This window comes from Limanda limanda, chromosome 9, assembly GCF_963576545.1.
Source record: "Limanda limanda chromosome 9, fLimLim1.1, whole genome shotgun sequence".
NCBI classification, from domain to species: domain Eukaryota; kingdom Metazoa; phylum Chordata; class Actinopteri; order Pleuronectiformes; family Pleuronectidae; genus Limanda; species Limanda limanda.
The window spans coordinates 18,010,512-18,033,972 of NC_083644.1; the positions used below are offsets into that span (position 1 = coordinate 18,010,512).

Here is a 23,461-nt window from a genome sequence, read left to right on the forward strand (position 1 = left end):
GAGCAGGTTTCAAAGCGGACAGAATATTTAATCTTTGTGACTCATCAGCACATTATCATTATAAGCATCAGTAGGCTACACTGAAACCAGCTGTCTATTCTGAGAAAAGAACCACAGACTTGGTGGAATCTTTGCTGCTGGTTCACTGTAAAACGTTGGTAAATTCTGTGTGATATTCAAAGTGGTTCAAGGTAATTGTAGCAAACAAATGATCCAGTTAAAGCCTGAAGAGAATATATTGTTGCCCGAATCAGAGCCAGTGACTCGTTTTACACAAATGTAAACTTTATTTAATACTGTGATCGGATCACAAACAGATATTGTTGTGGGTGTGTTGTGAACATTCAGAGGAGTTTAGAGACATTAGTTGAGCTACACAGAGGAAAACATCTTATGACTATGAACATAATTTGGTGATAAAAACATGATCTGCAATGAGGTCAATAAAAACTAAAAGTCCCCAAAGGGATTTATAAGAGCTGTATAACACACTCAATGTGAAGCCATTTAAAAACGTACATATCTCTTCAAATTATTCGATAGAATTCGGTGATGAGATCAAAACAATACATTCATCTGGAAACAGGGGAGCTCATACACTTGTGAAGGCCCATGTTGGACTTTCACACCCAACTCCATCAACTTTCCTCTTTCACTGCTTTGAAGAAGCAGCTGAGCGAGAGCTGTCGGCCTCCGCTGCTCTCTGCGCCAAGTTTGGTTTTCTTTGAGGGAGGTAGCTTCTTGTTATTTTTGACACCAGTAGCGTTTTGCTTCTTTCCATTCTGAAAGAGACAAAGAGAAACAAGTGAGATATGTGACATCTGCTAATATTGATCATAAAATAAGGTGCGTTGCTGTAAAAGGTCGTAAAGTGCAGACATATGCAGAGGTACTTACCTTCGAGGTCTGTTCTTTCTGACTCTCCACAGAATCATACAGCTTCACAATCTGCAGGAGAATGGACAACCATGTGAAACCATGTTAATTCTCATGTGTGGACACTCACTTACTCCTGCTGTCTAAAACCAACACAGCTAGAGGCAGGGGTGGACTGGCCATCTGGCATACCGGGCATAATCCCGGTGGGCCGTTGACCCAATGTGGGCCGGTCTGGTCCGCTATGTTGTTGTTTTGTTTTTTTTCTCTTCTTCCTCTCTAAATTCCCTCCAATTGGGCCAGCCAATTGGCTACAGAGGGCTAGCAGTGTGTTGCCAGCATCGACACATATTATTGGTCTATTGTTTGTCATTGTCAATCAATCATGGGCTGACAGGCTCAGAGAGCCCTGACAGTGCTGTCAATCACAACACAAACTAGGGTGAGGCGGGACCTCATGGCATTGGCGGGGGGAGTCGCGGGACTGGCTGCTGCTGAGACAGAAACTTAACTTAATGGATAATAAGAGTAAAAAAACGCCCGGGTGGCGCTGAGAAGCATGGGAAAAAAAGCTGAAGTCTCTGGAGGTGGAGGCTGCTAAATGTGCCAAACTGACGGACCTATGTGGTGCCGGGTTCACCAGCCCAGCAGCAGCAGGTGCGCCGGGAGACGAGCGAGGAGGACTCGACAATGATGAGCGAGTGGAGGCAGACATGTGAGCGCGCATTTTCAATTTTCAATACATTCTCAAAACTGGCTCGTTACTTCAGCAGCGGAGGTTGGCGTCGCACGCCTCTACCCACGGCGCACCTCTCTCTCTCTCTCTCACTCGCTGCCCCACTCCCTCCTGAGATGTGCAGGTCCGGTGGCGTGTTTGCCGTCGGGGGGTGGGGGGGTGGGGGCGAGAGGTTGGTCTATCCCTCCGCAGGTTCACCTTCAGAAATCTTGTTACGACTTTTACTTCCTCTAGAATAGAGATAGTGTCTTATTTTGTGTGCCTATAGTATAGTGGTTATACTGTGGTTTATTAATGTTCTTGGGCAGACACAAGAGGCACTTGTTTATAGTTAATTAGAAGTTCAGATGCACTGGTCCATTACTATTTGAACCTCAGCATCTAGGGTTCAAAATTGGTAAAATTATACATTATATGCATATTGTTGTAATTTTTCAGTCAGTTGAGATAAATCTTGAGGAGAAACATTTTGGGTTGTTTTGTGTCTGTATAGACCTACTATAAAAAGCACTTTGCATTTTTAATTTTAGTTCTTGTACTTTTGATACTTAAGTACATTTCAACACCAGATACTTTTGATACTTAAGTACTTTTAATATGAGCTACTTTAAGACATTTAGAAGACATAAGTTACGTCAATTCAATGGCAGATGTGCTCGGCTAATTATGCGGGCCGGTCTGAGCCAAAAAATGCCCGGGCCGTTTTGTTCTCCCAGTCCAGCCCTGGCTAGAGGGTGTTGAGAGATACCTCCGCCAAGGCTAACACAAGTGAAATTCTTTCCTGGATCCACTCCAAATTTGAATGGGTTCTTCCTTAAGTTATGCCACATCTCTCCACAACTTAGGGAAATCAGTGCAGTGGCTTTTGACAAATTCTGGCAGAAACAGAAACGTCCTTGGCAGAAGTAATGACATTCCAGCAATCATGCTTCAGAATCTCTGAAATTGAATTTAACAATCACAATACCCGACAACAGCTTTTTCATTTCCTGGTTTAAAAACAATTACCACAGCAGCGTGATATCAGGGAGAAGCTAAACTTAAAACCACTGAAATCCTGTGATGTGACAAAAAAAAACTACACACAGCACATTTTACATATCACTTACTCTTACACTTCTGATGGTTTATATTTTACTTAAGGTTTCACATTAGAGGACACATTTAAGCAAGTAGACTGCTGTTGTTAAAGCAGGCTACTTTTATTATAATCATTATCATAACACACACACACACACGCACGCACGCACGCACACACACAGCTGTGAAACCAAAACAGAAACCTTTTTCACTCCTGTGGACACGGCAGCTTCCTGTAGCGCAGCTCTGCTGAGCCAATGTGTGTTTTCAGTGTGTGTTTGTGTGTCTAAGTCTTTCAGGTGGACAATGTGAACCACATACGTCTGGTGGATGTGGGAGAAGATGTGAACCACCTGCAAACAGCCATCAGATAGTGATCAGTCAGAGGGTTGTTACACAGATATACAAAGACTTTATTTCTGTGTGTAAGATTTGTGCTTACGTCTCCGATGTGCTGGAGGAGGGTCTCAGTCACACTTGTTCCCAGTATCCCGCTGATCACAGCACAGAGCGCCCCCTTCTGTTTCATCTCAGAACTCTCCTCATCCAGCAGAAGACTAGGAAACTCCCACAAGCCTGCCAACAAACCTAAAGACACACACAGATGTTAATTTGTACTTTAAATCACTTTTTCTTTAAACCCTACTTTTGTATCCTAAACCCGTCTTTGTATTTCCTTATTTGTTACTTCTTCTATTATTTCTGTCCTCTGAAATTGAAAACTTAGTGACATGTAAATGTCCTGTATGTGAATATTGCTCTTGTAGTCTTGATGACACACAAAGAGCTTTATAATAGTTTTTTGACAGGTGTTTTTTAGCGGTTTAAATAAGAATGTGAAAAACTAAATATTTACCCTCAGGCTACAAACTAATTGTGGCGTAAGGTGTTGAGCACCACATACCAGACCCTCCAAGTAGGAAACACTGCAGGCTCTTACCTTTGTCTGGTCTCTGTGTGAGCAGGTACTCTTCCTCTCCCTCGTCACCACGTCTGATCACCACACAGGTCAGAGTTCGCTCCACCCGGGGCGCTTTCTTTGCCGGTTTCCTGGGGAAGTTGTGAACGCCCAACGCATTGTCCCACGGATCCGAGGGACAGAGCCGACATGTTCCACCGATCACTGAGGGAGAGGGGAACATTCTAGAGTTATTTAGAGTCACATCTAAATGAAGTTCTGAGAGATGTGAGGGAGGAAGAACACTGACCACAGTCTTCTATATCATGCAGGGATGAAGCTTTCCCCCCCAGCTTCCCCAGAAGCTTCTTAGAGTTTTGCTCTTGTTTGACATGAACCTGCACATTCAGACACATGATCACAGACATGAATGATCACTGACTTCTTCTTCTGTGTTTAGAAGGCAAAGCACAAACCATGAAAACTCCTTATGAACAGCGGTTAGCACCAGCGATAGGCTTTACCTTGCGATACGAGTGGCAGTGAGACTGGACAGGACACTGGCTGCACACTGCTCCTTTAGGGGTACACACTCGGGCCCCCAGCTCCATCATGGCCTGGTTAAAGTCCCCAGGTCTGTCTGGGTCCACCAGTGTGTTGGCTAGATCCCTGAAATACAACAGAATCAAATCTAATTTGACTTGTATTGCCTTTACTCACAAATCACAATTTGCCTTATAGGTCTTAACAAGGTGCATCATCCTCTGACCTTAACCCTCGACAAGAGGGAGGAAAAACTATCAAAAAACCTCAGAAAGAGCAGCATGTGAGGGATTCCTCTGCCAGGACGGACAGAAGTGTAATAGATGTGGCGAGTAACAGAGCACATTAACAAAATACCAATATTTATTGTATCAATGTTTGTAGAATTTATACAAAAGAAAATGTTAGACAGATATGAATGGCACTATTACAAATATTAATATTATAAGCAATCTAGAAAATATTTGACAAATTTATTTTTGACAGTATATTAATCATTTATCACTAAAAAATGTGGGTATTTCAAGAGCTTATCCCAGTTCAAAGAAGTGTTACTTAAAACGTCAATACTACTACAGTTCTTTTTACATGAACAGACTTCTGTATGTAAGTTTGTTTTTAAAACTAGGATTTAAAATATAAGCTCTGCTGCCTGCTCTACCAGGTGAGCTAGCAGAGACGAAAGGCCTAATGTTCGATTTCGACCCCGCCCTCTGCTGCAAAGGGGGGAAGAGCTGTTTTATAGTTTAGGGAATATTCATCAGATTTTATAACAGGGTTTCTATGACATCTAGATACACATTATTAATAAAATCTCTGCTCACAAACATTCTTTCTACTCTGGAAACATAAATCCCTCAACTTCATGTGTCAAAAAAAACATATTTGCCCTTGAGGAGATGACTGTGAATAATGGCAGCCATGACAACTGTATCCAGTATTTGTATCATTAGGTCTTATATCTTTATGTTGTTTGAGGCCAATGCTTCTGCACCAGGTCCCACTCAAATTTCGTTCACTGTAAACAACAGCTCAGTGTCTCTAGGACGGCGATGACCTCACTGCTAAGGTCGACCAACGAAACAAACACTCAGTGTGTCTGAGCCTCATGGTCAGTTCGTCTCCCTGAGTGGGATCAACAATTCAAGTCATGTGAGGACATTTGGGTTTAAACACACCCAGCACAGGACAGTCTTCAGGAGTGGGGGGTATTACTTGGTGCTAACTTGTGTTGCTCATCTTCTCTCCTCACTGCATCGAGAATCAATAAACTGGGGGCATCAGGACTGGTTTAAGAAACCACGTAACAGCGATTCTGGCCTTGCTGGATTGACTTTAAGATTTTATTGATGACTAAAAAACAAGCAGCACGCCACCTTAGATCAGCCGACAGTGACAGTGACTTTGAGGCTATCGGGCTTTTGCGGTACAGACCCAACACTCAGGACTGACTCACCAGCTGAGATCAGACATGCTACGTCTGTGGGTGAATTAAAATTGATATTGTTTACTTTTTATCTAGGGTTTGTTGGGGATATTTATTGGGCTTTAAACTCACCAAAGAGCCTCAGTTACTGCAGGACTGGTGCTGTCGGCTCCAATGGCTCTCAGGCGACACAGCCCCCGGATCACATTTCCATCCACGGCTCCGGTTACCTAGGCAACAAGGACACAGTCAGCTTGTCACCAGCATCTAGAAACGTGTGTGTGTGTGTTAGATGACCAACCTGTCCCAGTGCAATAGAACCAACAGCAGCAGCAGTGTAGCGTCCCACACCAGGTAACTCCTTGAGAAGGCTGTCAACTGTCCGAGGCATCTGTCCCTTCAGCTCTGTCACGACCTAAAAGAAACACAGCAACACAATTAACACACAACTTTTCATTTTTCTCATCAATTAGCAGTGAGACCATACCAGTTACTTTGCAATGGGCCGAAAATTAACACAAAGCTGCTGGTGCCACAGATACACGGACACAAACCTTCTGAGCTCCTTCATGAAGTCTTCTTCCTCTGGAATAGTATCCGAGACCCGCCCACATTTGGTTCACCTCCTACAAATAGATCAAAATAAATTAATCCAAGTTCATTTTTTACATTTTTAGATGAAAACTGTCTGTAGCTGCTGTTAGTGATCACCTCCAGTGTGGCAGCTGACAGATCCTGAACAGTCGGCCACCGCTGGAACATAAAGAAGTCCAAATTACACACCAGGCAGGATTTTCACTAGATTGAATAAATACCTAATACCTTTACGACACCTACCTTCATCCACTTGTTGTAGTAATCTATTACTGTGGCCACTTGAGTCTGTTGCAGCATGATTTCTGAAACCCAGACTGAGAACAGGGGAGAAAACCTTCTTGTAAATTATGTCAACAGCAGCTTATAATATCTTACATTTGTCAATAAAACTGTTTTATACCTGCATATGTCCTGATGTTGAGGTCTGGTTCTGTCAAAGCCTGTCAGAGAAGTACAGGGAGCCGGCCTTTACATTACTTCATGTACAAGCATCAACAACAATTCAATTTTTTCAAAATGTTGGGGCATTATTGAATATCACTGTGAATGATAAAGATGCATTGTATTACTCAGTTATCATGAAATGAGTCCTTCAAGTGAGAATTGATGCAGATTGAGACATAAAAACAGAACTTTTGAAAAAAGTAAACATTATAATAAGATAAGAACATAAATAAGAAATCGCATCACTGTACATTCAGCAGTAAGTCAAATACTGTCAGATTAAAATCAATAAGAAATAAATATATCATATTACACAGCCTCAGTTTGATCTATAATCTACTGACTTTACATTCCATTTTTGTTTTGTTGTGTTTAGGTATATTTGTGCAACTGTATCAGTGTATAATAGAATAAAAACATCTTTCTTATAATAGAAAAAATTATGCTGCAGTAACCGTGTCATCATCATAATATATAATACATTATATATATATTGTGATTGTTGTGTGTCTGTCTCTGACAAACCAGTAAACTGAATGTGTGTGTTTTTACCAGAGTCCTCCATGGCAGCTCCCTCTTCTCCCTGTCGTACCAGGTCAGGAGCTCAGAGCGCAGCAGCAGCACAGCAGCAGGATCGGTGAACGTGTGGTACGAGGACGGTGAGGCCGTGGTTTCCTCTGGAAGATCAAAACATTTTCATTCTATTTTTTAGTATGAGGCAATAGTTCAGGGCCTTTTTAATTTGATTATAGATACTTAAATATGTCCTTCATTTTAGCTTTAATCAAATATTTTTTATTGTAAGCCTGTTTCAGGCTGAGCGGTTAATGTGCCTGACACAATAATAAAAATCATTCAAACAAATCAAAACAGCAGCTATTACCGTCGTCTTAAACTAATGCTCAGCACCCACAAATTATAGAAACAGTTAAATATCATTATAGTTATAGCATCATGATTAAATTTGCATGAATTATCTTTGCTATTGTGCAGAGCTGATTTTGCTCTCTGCACAAACACTGCAGAGACAGTAGGGGAGAGTGTGTATGCTGGTTTGTGGGCCTGATGTATCAAGTGAAACTTTATTTGCACCATGAAGGCAAAGACATGCAGAGTTCAGTGAAGTCTCTTATGAAAACAGATGTGAAACTTAAGAGAATAGAAGTAGGATGAGCTGTTGTGACTCAGGAGACTCCGAACACTGCTTAATGTTTACAAACAATATAAACCCACTCCCCTCGGCCTCTGCCTTTGGAAACAACACGTGTTAAATCACCACGGTGACTGTACCTTCTTTCACCGCTGTCTTTGTCCTCTTCCTCTTTGCTTTCGCAGATTCGATCACTTCCACTACGCCTCTTTTGCTTTGACGCATCGCTGATCGCAACCCGCTCATCATCAGTCCACATGTACAGTGGGATATCACGGTTTGTTTACCTCGCAGATTCCAGTTTGTCTCCCGCCACGTTCAGGATGCTCGTCCAATCAGCTGCGAGGATGTGGGGGAAGTAGGCGCTACGTCATGTCCGGTAGGTGGGTCAAGTAAAAGTTGCATACGGGTCTTTTTGTGTGGGAGACAGTGGGAGGCCCTATTGGAATGTAAGGATAATAAATAGAAGATGTGATTCTTATTTGTGCTTTTTTAGAGAAAACGTAAAAAAATAAATAAATAAAATCATGAGTCAGGAAGCAAAGTAATCAATTTTATTTTTCGTGATTCTTTAAATTTGAAAAAAGTAGCAGAAAATGTTGACAGTTACACAGTTTTTTATAAACATATAAATGCAACAAGTACAACATTTCAAATAAAATGAATTCATCTATTTCATTCAAATTATTATACAGTATATGCTCCTCTTGTTAGTCTTCAGAGTCACCATCCAAAACTGTAACACAAACATTAGGGAATCAAACTGAGGCGTCGAACTCTTCAACCAGCTCTAATATAATCTTAGTGGTTAAAGTTTTCAACTTCACATATGTTGACTTTGTTCGTCAGCAGGTTTTCTGCTTGTGTTTCATCCAGATTCATGTGGAAAGTCTCAGCCTGGTTCTGCAGAGACAGAGTTATTCGATTTGTTATTTCAATCTTCTACACGCTCACCTTCTAACCCGTGTTCTTCTGGTATGTTTCAGGTTATATGAGAACTTACCACAAAGGCTGCAAACAGTGACCTGCCCATGAATCTCTCCAGGTGTTCCTCAATAACAGGAAATGAGCGGACAAAGTGCTAGGCAGAGATAACAGCAGGTATTCAGAAGAAGTATGTGCATGGAGGAACACACGTATGTGTGTAGCAGATAACATGTGTGTACCTTCAGGGCCAGGCTGGCTTGTATTTGAGCGTCAGTGTGTTCTTTGTTGCCCAAAGCACACAGGAGACCCTGGATCACTCCAAGAGAGACAAGAGCATGAGAAATCTCCTGATCCTCTTCAGCCAGCAACCTTCAACACAATCAACACCATTAAAATACATCACTTCTAATAAACTGCAATTAATCCTTATAACTTTCCATCATATCTTTTCTCATTTAATGACCATACCTTATGGTTTTAGCTGCAGCCGCTTGTTGCACAAACACAGGCAGAGATCCAATCATCACCATCATCTCAGCCTCTGACGACATTGTATGTGTAAAAAGAAAGTGATAATAACATTTCATTTCATTTCACAGGATATAATTACCTCCATCAGGGAGGTTATATTTTCAGCCCTGTTTGTTTTTTTTTCGTAGGTTTGTTTTTGTGTATGAAAGATTACACTCAATGTATCTCCCTGAAACTTGCTGGTAGCATGCGGTGTGGGTCAGAGGAGAACCTGTTCGATTTCTATTTGAATCCAGATCAGAGGAACATCCAGGATTTTCTTGTTTAACTTTCTTTTACATTGTGCGATATAGGGCGTTTTCAACCTTTTTTTGTTTATTTCTCAAAGAAATATTCATGGATCCTGGTGACAAATTTATGGGACTGATTCTATGAGTGTGTTCAATTTGGTTCAGATCCAAATATACATTTTGAATCTTCAAATAAAAAATTTTAATCCACTGAATGTAAATGTGGCTGTGACTGTTGGGCCTTAGTGGAGGAGTAAACTCTCGGAGTGTACTTCTTGTTTGCTTGTGTTATCAGAAGGTACAGGCCCACCTCATGCAAATTAGATCCACACACACATTTCTGAGTGTAAATATGAGACAGTTTCATCCCCCAGGCCATAAGACTTTTAAACTCCTCTGATATGCAATAACTCCACTCAACCAGCACCGTGGCATATTTGCACTACTTTGTACTACTTTGTACTATTTTATTCAAATTTAGTTTTTTTGGATGTACTTACTTTGAGCATTGCTAGAAGAGAGCCTGTGACTCAAGCATTTCCTCATGAATCTTGAATCTTGAATATTACCTGTTTTTATGGTATGGCCTCAGATTTTGGGCCAATAACTGTATTGCTTAATTTATCCTGTTAATTCATCAAGCTTGTATGATTCTAGTGTTAGTGTGTTGTCTATACATTTTATGTGTTGAGGATTTAGTGGATTAAACATTTGTTCAAGGGTTTATTATTCTATTATTTTCTAGGGGTTCAGATTTAATATATGTGTGTCACTCTATATTTTATGTTTTTATTTGTCAAAATGGATATAAACTGTCGAATCTTGACTCGTCTGCTTGTTTGTCAACTGAGGCTTCATTTCTCCAGCTTAAACGTTTTCTACAGGTCTATTTTAGAAGTTCAGGAAAAATTAGACAAGCCCCCAATAGGTTTCCTGATGGAAATTCCCCTTTAACTGATCAGTTTAAACATGCAGCTCTATCAGACTTTAAGGATAAACTGACTTTAATTAGCTACACATGGAAAAGCAACAGACATCCAGACTGAAGCGTCACCTTCTGTGATCTGCTGTGACTTCACATCTTCTTGGACAGGCCTCAGCAGAGCCACCAGGCCTCTGAGAAGCACCGGCCTCACTTCAGAACACTTCAGGTCAAGGATAAGATGAGTAGCTGTCAGGGAGAGAGGAGTGATGGACGAGGTGAAACTGTGAAGCTACAGGAAACGTTTATCACTATGAGTTTAAATGTCTTCCCTTCTTACCTTCATCCTTGACGTCCAGGTGAAGAGATCGCAGCATGTTCAGTAGAGGCTCAACAATGCTGTGATGGGCCGTCTTCATTTTGGACTGTGAGGGAAAATAACTTCTTCTTAAATTGTTAAAATATCATAAATAGTTTGGTTCTCATTACATATATAATTCTAAAGACCCTCTCATGATAGGACCACACCAGCCAAATAATTATTATTATTATAATACATTTGATTTTTTATAGCGCTTTCTAAGGAACTGAAAGTTACACAACGTATAATAAGAAAAACGTAATAAACTGGTGTTGTCTTTACTTGTGTGTGTGTGTGTGTGTGTGTGTGTGTGTGTGTGTGTGTGTGTGTGTGTGTGTGTGTGTGTGTGTGTGTGTGTGTGTGTGTGTGTGTGTGTGTGTGTGTTTGTGTGTTCACGTGTGTGGGTCCTGTAGCAGAAATTAACTCTGAGGCAGACTTGACTATTTTGGCAGGTGCTACAGCGGGTGTCTCCAGGTCAGGACCACATTCTTCCATGACGACACACACTCACACAAATAAACAAAACAATTCCAGCCAGATGGTAAAAATAGATACGGTCTGTGCATGAGTTGACAGGAATGCACAGAGAACAGTCATGTTCAGGTTTTGTATGCAGCTTCTTCTCTAACTGTACCTGAACAACACGTAGGGTGTGCAGCACCATCTGCTGGGCTTTAGGAGATCTACAAGCCATGAGGGCGATGAGGCTTTTGTAGATCAGATGTTGATATTTAGGATTCCAGTGGGACAGGGACTCCAGAAGGGCCCAGGCTGTGTCTTGGGTTTCCTCTGTGTTGGACTTGGCCAGATACTCTGCTATCACTTCCACACCTGTAGAGTAATAAAGAGGGCAAAGCTGATGGATGCTAAAGTGCGTATAATTATCCAAATGGTGAATCAGAAGAATAATGAAATTCACCATGGCTTTCACAGATCATCTCTTTGTACTTGCGACCAGCGTTGGACACAGTGAGCAGGAGATGGACGGCCTCAGCCTTGTCCTCCTCTTTGCTCTCAGCGTGACTCAGGATGTCCAGGAGAGTGAGAACGCCTCCGTCCTCCAGGAACTCCGTCAGGTACTGATCACTGACCGAAACAGAGCAGACACCGAGGAATTGAGCTCACTCAGAGAACGGCTCACAGATACAGTATTTAATAGTTTAGGATGATGATGTTTTTTTTCAATTTCACTTACTGGCCTGATGCAGACAGGAAAATCCTAATTGCTCTTAACTGGAGGCCCAAGAAAGTCCCAAAAATGTATCTGGACATTCAGTGAAGGACTGGGTCTCAGTTGGTTATATGAGTCAATCCAGTAGGATGAGGCCCCAGGAGGCCAACAATATATCCACTAATCCATTGTGTGTTCTCATAGCAGGATTATACAAAAACTAAAGAACTGATTTGGTTTGGCCAAAGAAGAAGCTTAAAAATCAGACATAGAGGATGGACAGCTTTGTGTGTGTGTGCAATTTGGTTCAGCTTACTTGAATTTAAGAGAACTATTAAGTTCATGAAGAGCTCATTGCACACAGATCTAAAAAAGGTAATAATATTCAATATAATATACAATACAGGATACAGAACATACATTATAGTATTTTAAACATGAGATGATGCATATGTGTGACTTAAAGATATGAATTACAAAATACCATTATTTGTTTTGCTTGGCTACTGCTGCTAGATCTGTGATTCACGTGTTGATAAATCAGCACCAGGCTCCACGTGTCAAACATGGCTGTAACATCAGATTGAGGATACGTGAGTCTCATCCAGGTGGTGAGTCGAGCCAGAAAGAGACTGGACACCTGAGCGAACTGACCCTCCAGCTCGTAGCACGTCTTCCCTGAGCTCTGACCCACAAAGGTGCTCAACATGCGGCCGCGCACCGCCCTGTCTCCACGGTCCCAGTCCCGGAGGAAACTCAGCACCCTGCCGATGTTCGCTGGCTCCTCCGGGTTCGACATGATGCTGGTTCCGCAGCCGAGTCCGGAGCTGGAGCTGCGCTACACAGGATTTACCTTATTATAACCCCGTTAAAGACTTTTCAATCATCTTCCTCTCTCAGTTTACATGGGGCTGTGGGTTGCTTAGCAACATCCTAACCTCTGTGTGCGTTCAAGTATTGTTGGAATAATCGGAGAAAGTAGCTCCAGAACAGGAAATTTCACGTGAATCTCAGGATGGAAAAATAACCTTTTTCCAAAAATTTACTTCAATCAACCAATCACATTTTATTTGTATAGCCCATATTCACAAATCACAATTTGTCTAATAGGGCTTTAACACAGAGTGGCCTCCACTGCCCTTAGTAAGGAACAACTATTTATATACTTATATACTTATATACTGTCTAACAATAACATTACCATCATATCATCAGTACTATTAACATCATCTTGCCACTGCACCTTATCTACCTATTTATTTTATTTTATCTTGTGCTTCTGTTTTTTATTCTTTCTACCTCAATATTTTTTATTTTATTCTATTGTATTGTATTTTATTGTATTCAAATATACCGGCTGCTATGACAACTTAATTTCCCTTCGGGGATGAATAAAGTACCCTATCTATCTATCTATCTATCTATCTATCTATCTACTCTACTCTAAAGAATCAGAATCAGAATTCCTTTATTTGCCAAGTATATTTGCAAATACAGGAAATTGCCTTGGTGCAGTTGGTTCACTGTACATAAAGCATAAAACAACAATTGGACATAAAACAACAATATATACAGTAAGACAACAATATATACAGTAAAAACAATAAGTTATGGGCACGTGCTGTGCTAAGGTGCAGTGATTGGTTTCGGATAAATTATGTGACTTAGTATTTCAATCTATCATCTCAGTATTTTCAAACTTTACAAACTACAATTTCATAATGTCAATTTTCCATCACATAATTATGATTTAGCGTTCATCTTTTTTTATTTCACTGACAGAAGTGAGGTTCCATATTACAATTCAAAATTCCAACAAAAAAATCCACAAATCTGGAAGGGGGACTTTCCGAGGAGCACGTGAACGCGCAGTGTATACTGTGAACGTGGAGCTGTGTTACCAGCAGGTGGCGGCAGGGCCGGCCCTGGCAATGTTGGCACCCTAGGCGAGATTTCAAATTGGCGCCCCCCAACATACACACGCAAACTGTCATGCATCCTCAATAACTTTTGGACCAAGTTTTGTGGTTATTGGTCCAGTAGTTTATTACATGTTGACTGACAAATCAGAGGTGAAAACATAACCTCCTTAGCAGAGGTAATAAAACCTCCACACATTTATCAAGGAAATGTCATCAACATTATTAATAATTAGAAACACAACAGGAAATTAAAAGTACAAAGAAATGTTTCTAGAATATCCAAATAGTTGACGGGTAATTTTCTGTTGGTCGACTTATCAATTAATTTATTAATAGCTCATTTCCCCCTGCTACTTAGTCTATAAGGTTTTTATATTGTGTTTTATTTACATTGCATTTATTGGTTTATTTTTGTCATGCACTGGTTGCTGGTTGTACATCAAATTGCCCTTGAAGGATAATAAAGATTTTCTTTAATGTTTAGGTAGAATGGTCGTTCTTCAACTCGAAGGCCGCGGGTTCGATCCCCAAACTTTCTTATTTCCATGCCGGCAATATACTGGACTCTTCAAATTGGCAGGATTTCAATCACCTATTAATTGCCAAATATATTACACTATGTAAATTTAAATTAATTAAATATAAAAAAAAGAAAAATTTAATTAAATAAAAAAGAATAAAAAAAAAAAACATGCGCTCGTAATTCATGCGCAATGGGCTTGTGCGCAGGATGTGTGCAGTAGGTTTCTGCGCAGGATGCGGGCGCGCAGTTTTTAAAAAAATTTAATTTAATTTTTTAATTTAATTTTTTTTTATATATATATATATATATATTTAATTTGAATGGTTATGGGTTATTTTAGTTTTTAAATTCACATATTATTAGATATTGTACAATGAATAGGTGGTTGAAGTCCTGCCAACACGACAGCCTGCCAAACTTGGAGCGCATTTCTCGACACTGGATCACGGGTTAATGATGCTGGTCTTCACAGGTGACTGACCTACGCAAGCCTGTAGCCGCCCCCCACCCCCCACAGGAGATGATGTGCTTGTGTGTGTGTGTGGCCGCGGCGCTTCCCGGTTCTTCCCGGCATTACGCTGCCGGTGCGAACACGGGCAAGGAAATGAGGCGGATCACTTTTCGCGGCGCGTCTACCTCCGGTGCGTCCCGGGGTTTATTAAAGCGTGTTCTTTTATCCTTTAAGAGAAGACGAGCCAAACTCAGTTTGGTCAATCAAAGTATTTATTTAGGAAAGCAATGAACAGGTTACGGCAAAACAATGGGCTTCCAGTACATTAGTTGTATCAGAGCGCGATGAACATCCGGCATCTGTCTATTTTATAGCAGCAGATCTTCGTTCCTCCTCCTCGGAAGTGCGCAGGCGTAATCCATCCTCCTGGCATTTGGAATACGGAAGTAGAACAGGGAGACACTCCCAATGACGCTATAGTTGCTTGGCAACCTGTTCACTTCGTAAATGGCCTTGAACCACAGATGCAATGTGGGGCAAAATTGTTGTCCAGCGAAGCAAAGAATATTATGTTTCAGCTATATCAAAACAAACCTGACTGTGTAAACATTCGGATCCTCGAAACCAAAGCAACGAAACAGAATTAAAGTCAACAACGTCACTCTGTCTGACCTCCTATCAAGACAGCTGTGAGACTGACCATCCTCCTGACGCACACACAATTATAATTTGTAGATTAAACATTAGGAGAGGAAAAGGTTATTATAAATTCATGTGTACTAAGCAAGCGTATCTAGCTAAAACTACTCCTATCTTTATTGTTATGAGTTCAGTCAGACACAACCTATAGTTAAAAATTAAAAATCCCAACAGGTTAGAGGAGGATGGTGTGATGTTAATATATTGTTTTACATTGCATGTGTCACGTCATGATAATTCAGTCTCTTGTGCCGCCCTCTCGGCATTTTTCACCCTAGGCAAGCGCCTATGTCGCCTGTACCAGGAGCCGCCCCTGGGTGGCAGTATAGCTGGGCAGCCTCAGGTTAGACACACCGCCCCCTGCTGGCTGCTTCCCCGTATGTCAGCCCGTCTGCTCGCTCACATGCAGGCGCTCGGTGCAGAAAACCCAGTTCAACGCAGCGGAGCGTGTTCGGTGGGTTCGAACCCTGCGGCCTCAGTCATCAGACACTGTTCTCTACACACAGTCCCCAGGATGGACCGTGTGGGGGTCTCCTGAGAGCGGGACCACACTTCCTCTTCTCCGGGGGGCAGATTTATCGCTGCACCGCTGAAACATGAATATCTTTCAAAACAAATATCCACAAACCTACGTTAATATCGTGACTTCATATTGACTGTGAGGTGTTTAAGGGCTGATGGCGTGGACCGGCACACACACACACACACACACACACACACACACACACACACACACACACACACACACACACACACACACACACACACACACACTGACACACACAGTGACAAGGACGCAGGAAGGAAGAAAGAAAGGGGAGGGGACCTGACATTAAAGCAACACAACAAGGAAACTACACAGTGGAACCACACACACACAGACGCCTTCATTTTATGTTTTGAATAATAGCTGGAGCCAGGGTGGCGAAGTGTGTGTGTGTGTGTGTGTCCGTGAAATCAGCCTGGCGCTCGAACCCCCCTCACAAGCCGCGAGTGGTCCGGAACACAAACCGCTCTTCCACGGGGCTGGACCTGACGGCGTTCAGAGACATGGGTGAGAATAATGGACAGATGATTGGAAATGTGAGGGAGACATGAAGGGGGGGGGGGGAGGCAGGCTTCTTCCTGCGGAGACAGCCGAGCAGAAACAAAAGAACAGCCCGCAAGGCTCAGCTCGTATTCACGGAAACGCCAGTTTCGATTTTCTTTTTTGATTTCCGTCCCTGTGAGATTCCCTGAACCGGAACAAGCTGGCTATCATTTTTAATATGCAGCACTTATGAATGAGGCCGGCTGCCATTACACTGGAGCGCTCGTTACCAAGTCAATGTGAAGGGAGCGAATCCTGCACGTTAATCCTCCTGTTACCTCCATAGACAGATGTTTCACTGGCAGTCAGGTGCTTTGTAATGTGGAAGCGTCTCAGGAACAGTGCTTCATTGAGTAAACCTGATGTTAATGCACCATAACAAGCTAACATGAGGCTCCAACATCAACACGACACCCCCTCCTGCCTCCAGCAGACCTGATCCTCAGTGTGTGTGTGTGTGTGTGTGTGTGTGTGTGTGTGTGTGTGTGTGTGTGTGTGTGTGTGTGTGTGTGTGTCCTCCCAGGCTCAGAGCCACCCAGCTCACCACAGGTGGTGGAGGATGGAGGAGAGGAGGATGAGGAGGAGCTGAGCGGAGGGGAGGAGGCAGAACTGAGGTCAAGCTCCGGCCGGGGGTCCCTGCTGACCCGAAGAGGCATCACCCTGAGGGTTCTGCTGAAGGACGGCCTGGTGGAGCCAGGGGACGGCGTGCTGGCCATCCACTACCTGGTAATAACACACAGCACAGCAGAAAACGGAGAGAATGTGTAATATTTATGTGTTGAGTTGTGTCTGGTGAGGTTGGCCAGTGTCTCTGAATTGCACCAGGTGATTTCTTTAGGGGAGTAAACACTCTCATCTTCCTCTTCTCTCTTTCCTCAGGGTAAGAACTTTGTTGGGGACCTCTTGAATGATGGGAAGATCCGATGGGTGGAGACGGGTCAGATCTTCAACTCCCCCAGTGCCTGGGCGACTCACTGCAAACGTCTGGTCAACCCTGCCAAGAAGTCAGGCTGCGGCTGGGCGTCGGTACGATACCGGGGGCAGAAGCTGGTCCAGTACAAAACCACCTGGCTGCACAAGTACCAGCCCAGCGCAGACATGGTGAGACCACAAGGACGGATCCTTTTTGCTCTTCATCTTCTCCTTTTCTGAATCAAGCAAAGTATCTGACACAAAATACTGAAATTAGAACATATTTTCTTGTAATAGTTTCTAATTCTGTGCGAATAACGACAAAGCTGAATGAAAAGCCTGTTTACTTGTAGTACAGCATCTTATCAGATAGTTAATAAGTTAAGATAAGATTAGATAAAACTTTATCGATCCAACACCGGGGAAATTCCCTATTCTTGTTTCAGTGCAGAGACAGAACGTTAAGAGAGAAAAAGATTGGAGAAGAAGAGAAAAGTCCGATTTTAAAAGAGGAGTGATTAATTCTATAACAAGGGAAAGATCAGAACTTTATTCACTTGGAAATAAAGTCTACCCTTATAATTATTTGCTCACAGAGGAAGATAAATCTGTAATCTTATAATCCACAGTCCATTACATTGAGCCGTAGATATTCTGGAGACAGAATTTCTCTGAGCCCTGATCACAGATTCACTGTGGACATGAGCAGTTTTCCTTTATCACACTCTTTAATTGGGAGGATTGTTAGAGGCCTGAAGAGGTGAAAATATACAGTGTTTTATTAAAGTTAGTCAAAAATCCCAGATCTGGAATGAAACAGATGATTTTCTGGCCTTTAATCATCCATGTTAACAAAAAGTTTATATTATCAAGCCATTTCTCTTCAATGATATTCTCAACTTTTGTTTCCGGGACCTTGGGGCATGATGTGCTCACCTGATAGTTTATATGACTGTCTCTACTTAACCCTGTGTCTTATATCCTGTGATGTCAGAGCCTGGTGAGTGAGGAAGATGACGACGAGGATGAAGAGGAGGGGAAAACGGCCGTGCAAGCAGATGAGAAGAACAAGAACGGCAAACCTGGATTAAGTGGTACGATCCTGCTCTTCTAACCCCTTCTCCTCTTCCTCTTCCTCTCCCCTCCCCTCCTCTCACTCTCCCTCTCCCCTCCCCTCCCCTTCCTCCTCTTCTTCCTCTTCCTCTCCTCTCCTCTCGTCTCAAACCTTTCCGATGCTCGTTACAGATGTCATGGTTTCTCGAAGAACTGACAGAGAGAGAATTCCTGTCAGATATTGCACCTTGGGCACCAGAGACGCTGCCAGGTACATCCTGCTATTCTGACTGATCTATGTAATTTTAAATGACTATCATAATGTACATGCGGTGAATGACACACTACCTTGTCTCCTCAGAGATACGCACACTCTAGTGGAGCTGTCGGCTTTCTCAGCCATCAACAGATTTCAGCCTTTCAACGTGGCCGTGTCCAGTAATGTTCTGCTGCTAATGGTGAGCTACAGTCGCAGCTGGAGCAGGATAACGAAACACTGACCCACATTTTGAAAAACATAGTTACCTGCTTGTGTTTCTTTTATAGGACTTTCACTGTCACCTGACCACCAGTGAGGTGGTGGGATACCTCGGAGGACGGTGGGACACCAACACACAATGTGAGTGGGACGTTAGCCGTAGAAATAGGAATAAGCAATAACACATAGGTATATATTAGCAGAATATGAAAAAGAGGATGTCTTCATCACCAGCGTGTTTCTCTTTATCGTTGCTGTATTTCAGTGCTGACAGTCTTAAGGGCTTTCCCCTGTCGGACCAGGCTGGCGGATAGAGACGCAGCTTCTGCTGTTGAGGAGGAGGTACAGTAACACAAGGACTGTGAATCAGTCATGTTTGCCCTCAGAAAACATGAAGGTGAATGACAGACATTTTAAAGATTCACAGCCTCTTCCTGTGCCCCAGGACAGCTCAGCAGGCAGCACTTTTTTCATTTTCTGGGACATTTCTATGATTTGGTTTGTTGGCAGAGTGAGGGAGGAGGCAGGAAACTGGATGTCAGGGTAGAGTTAGAAAAATGACAGTTAGTAAGTGGTCTGACTGGCCGGGACCCGAACTACGTGCTATGTTTGCAAAGCCTGGAGATGTGCACATGTATTAAGAATAACCATGTATCCCTTTTGTTAAATCAGTGTATTGTCCCGTTTCCTCTGGTCTAGATCTGTCAGAACCTGTTCATGCGCGGGCTGTCGCTGGTGGGCTGGTACCACAGTCACCCCCGTGGTCCGGCTCTGCCCTCGCTGCAGGACATTGACTCCCAGATGGACCACCAGCTGAGGCTGCAGGGTTCAAACAACGGCTTCCAGCCCTGTCTGGGCATCATTTGTGGTCAGTGTGGGACTGTTATTCATTATTGATCTGCATATAAAACTGTCTTGAAAAAACTTTTCCCGCTATGAAAACATGTTCTATCAATATTATTAATTAATTAGTACTAGTGAGTATTAGTACTAACTACTACTAGTGAGTCCCTGCATGGAAGTCAAATAGAATTGAATAAGTTCACTGAAGTAGCTCTATATACTTTACAGAGGAGGAGGATCTAGCTACAATGGTAGTACAGTAAGTGTACTGCAGGGTCAGAAATGGTTATCATCATCAAATATTATCTCTAAAGCCATATGAACAATTTGTCTCATGGGGTTTAACTTCAAGGTGCAACCTCCACTGACCTTCACCCTCAATAAGAGTGAGACAAAACTACTAGAAAACCCCATTAACAGGGGGAGAAAAACATTACAAAAATGTACTCTAATAAAAATGAAATAAGGTAATGGGGTAAAGTGTCAACAGATTCATTTCAGTAACATACCCTCAGCTGCTATCAAAGCCATCTGAATAAACAGTTCTGTTTATTTCCCAGTCACAAAATCCAATACAATGCAAAACGACTTTATTAATCCCCAAGGCACTTTGGTTAAGGGCAATTAACGCAGAGTGAAAAAAGAAACTAGCTACAGAATTGCACTGACAAACATCCACTAAACCATAACACAATAAAACTCCATAGAAGAGTGCAATTCCTTTAAATATATTACTTTTCCGGGATGTTTATTTTATTGTGTATTACTTTTGTAGAAAGAAAAGCTGTAACTTTTTCGTCTTACTACTGCATAGTGTTATGCAAGGAAATAAAGCAAAAAGTGAGGTGTTTTGTCCATGTTCACTGTTGAGTACCTGTAGGTTGATCACTGCAATGAGCTCAGTAAAATATGAACAAAATAATTTGTAACCAAAGTGTTACTAGTGTGCTATAGGTAAATTTCACTGCCGGTTTCTGAAATGGAAACTTCTTGCATTTCCAATATTTGCCAGGGGCAAGTGGAGGTATAACAATCAGGAACACACAGTTTGTCTGGTCTAAACCTCGTCATCATTTAGCTCTAAACTTTTTCTCTTTTCAACAGGACCATATTACCACGGCAATCAAGGTGTGGCGTCCACAATCACTCCATTCTGGGTCGTACCACCACCTGAGGTAAACAAACACACATAAGTAAAAGACTAATTCAATGTGGGAGACATTTGTTGATGCTTTATGATAAACCTGCGTCTCATCTGTGTTCCTGCAGCAACGGCCCAATGACTACGGCATCCCAGTGGCTGTGGAGGTCACCTACGTACAAGACAACTTCCTCACCAGTGACGTCCTGAATGAGATGGTACCGATACTGCAGCGTCAGAGCTCTGAAAACAAATACAACAGAGAAATCAAGATATTTATCATGGTTTTTATAAATTACCATTAAACATGTTTTTCTATCCAAAGATGCTGCTGGTCGACTACTACAGGGCGGCTCCCGATGTCGTCCAGTTCAGCCAGTACTGGTGCCCGGATACGACCATGATGGAAAAGATCAAGGTAGAAGGATAAATGGAAGACAAAATAGATGTTAACTTAGGCTACATCCATAACACTACGTTTCTGTTTGAAAACGGCGCTTTTGAGCTAAAACGATCTCCAGCCACATGTTTTGGCTCTATATAAGTTTAGATCCACGTCCATACTAACATGTTTGAAAATGCATATGATGTGATCTCTCACATTTACATGCATTTTCAAATGGAAAAGTAGCAGTGTGGATGTAGCCTCAGCTATAAAGGGATGTGTTTGGGATTCCTGAAGCTACTGCATCTGACCTACAATGTGTGTCTCCTTCCTCAGGGCTCCCTGAGCTGCCATGCCCCCAAAGACCAGGCCTACTCGCAGATCTTGGAGCATGTCTACAGTCAGCTGGGCAGCATTCCCTGAGCAGAGCCGCTCTTGCTCATGTGCACATGGCCGCTCTCCATCTCAAGTTGTTCCATTTCAAACACCTCCTGTGCAGAGCCACCAGGTCTCGGGTGCCACGGGCGTAAACAATGTAAAACCTGCTCTGAAACACATGTAGATGCCTTGAATTCTCTCATGCTTAATTTGACGCAGCGTTATCACGGGTCAAAACACACGTCAATGACACTGAAGGTGCTAAAGCTGTGATGTGAGTCACCCCAGGACCTTTTATTTGCCAACAGAGAAGGGGATTCGAGAACAGGGAACTAACGAGTGTTAAAAACCAATAGTGAAATATTGTTTTAATGACACTAAATGGAAGTGTTTCATGGACCTGACATCAGCCCATGGAGGAACGCCGACCTCTTACCTTTTACACATGGACCTATGTGCCTGTCGGTGCCAGCTTCCTGTGCTATGAGCAGATTTTGACAGATATGTACAATGTTACCTTGTAATTGCCTTTATAGAGTAAACCAGGATCAGTGACTGGGCTGAAAATATGAAAAAAATGGTAGTGACCTAAACTATACTCTGAAATTGGTTTGCGAACCAATGTGTGTGTGTGAGAGAGCTACGTTGTGAATGTGCGTCTCTACTGTGTCCCTGTCAGGTTCCACCAGACATGAATCCTGTTGTTAGGACTCATGATTGCTTCCTCTCTTGCTGTACTGTATTTATTAACTGTGGACTGTATGATGTACATGTGTGAAGACTTCTGCCTTAAGCCTGCTGATTGATTACCCACAAAGCATTAAAATATACACACTGGAACTATTTAAACATGTCTATCTCTTTTTAGGGCCCGAGCACTGACAGGCACTGACAGACAGTGAGGCCCTATTGGAATTGTAAGGATTATTATTATTATTCAGGCAAATTAATTGGCTTTTTGAGGGGCTTTAACATGCCTAAATTCTTACCAAAATTTGCAATTAGAAAGTGGTGAAAATTGACGTATTCTGGAGGAATTTTCAATGGCCCTCGCGAAATGGCTCAACGGTGCCCCCCGAGACCCTCGGAACATGTTCACATTGACCGATCTTCACAAAAATCGATATACATGTATCAATTGACCAGGCAAACAAAAGAGTATGTGCAATTTGAAAAACGCAACAGGAAGCCTGCTATTTTGCATTTAGTAGCCATTTTGGCCATATTCCACATTTTCCACACTTGATCACCAGTGGTACAATATACATGCATTAACTTGTGATATTTATAAGTTAACACAATATTTGTCATTTGACAATAATCAGGTGCAGTCAAGGTTTCCTGATCTAAGATCCACAGCAAGCGTGTATTCATGTTTAGTTTCACGGAATGAAGCAACAAAAGAACGCATTTGTACATACATACCTACAAGGTAGATTATGTAATTGCATCTTTCCGGTATGACTATTTTGGCTCAGAGTCACTGAGGTGGTGCCTGTCACAAGTTTCAAGCAAATACTGGTAAGTGTGTATGTGTATAGGTGTGAATCTTTGTCGGACAGAATTTTGTGTGTAATTCAAAATAGTAGATGTTTAGGTTCTAGTTCCGATTCATTTATAAATAAATATAATACAAATACAATAATTGGACAAGAAACATGCTTATTTAATTATATTTTGGAGAATATGAATGC

The 23,461-nt window shown here is 42.1% G+C and overlaps 2 protein-coding genes across 2 annotated transcripts; one reads left to right on the forward strand and one right to left on the reverse strand.

The window, feature by feature from the left end:
• Window positions 1–308: 308 nt before the first annotated feature.
• On the reverse strand, window positions 309–12,691 carry mutyh (mutY DNA glycosylase). The gene is made up of 25 exons (XM_061078895.1): window positions 12,486–12,691; window positions 11,917–11,985; window positions 11,641–11,807; window positions 11,356–11,552; window positions 10,701–10,785; window positions 10,493–10,609; window positions 9,146–9,218; window positions 8,917–9,046; window positions 8,754–8,831; window positions 8,578–8,653; window positions 7,891–7,977; window positions 7,153–7,277; window positions 6,557–6,596; window positions 6,397–6,470; window positions 6,271–6,312; window positions 6,114–6,185; window positions 5,861–5,974; window positions 5,692–5,789; window positions 4,115–4,259; window positions 3,901–3,988; window positions 3,633–3,815; window positions 3,135–3,280; window positions 2,896–3,045; window positions 898–948; window positions 309–782 (listed from the first exon to the last, which is right to left on the reverse strand). The coding sequence occupies exons 1-25, from the start codon at window positions 12,689–12,691 to the stop codon at window positions 639–641; spliced, it is 2,757 nt and encodes a 918-aa protein (XP_060934878.1). The 3' UTR covers window positions 309–638.
• A 3,672-nt stretch (window positions 12,692–16,363) lies between these two features.
• mpnd (MPN domain containing) lies at window positions 16,364–22,616 on the forward strand. Its single transcript, XM_061077941.1, has 13 exons — window positions 16,364–16,541; window positions 17,101–17,303; window positions 17,457–17,678; window positions 18,484–18,583; window positions 18,735–18,813; window positions 18,904–19,000; window positions 19,089–19,161; window positions 19,286–19,362; window positions 19,720–19,888; window positions 20,968–21,038; window positions 21,133–21,222; window positions 21,330–21,422; window positions 21,726–22,616. Exons 1-13 carry the CDS (start codon window positions 16,538–16,540, stop codon window positions 21,810–21,812), a joined length of 1,365 nt encoding a protein of 454 aa, XP_060933924.1. The 5' UTR covers window positions 16,364–16,537; the 3' UTR covers window positions 21,813–22,616.
• Window positions 22,617–23,461: the final 845 nt, after the last annotated feature.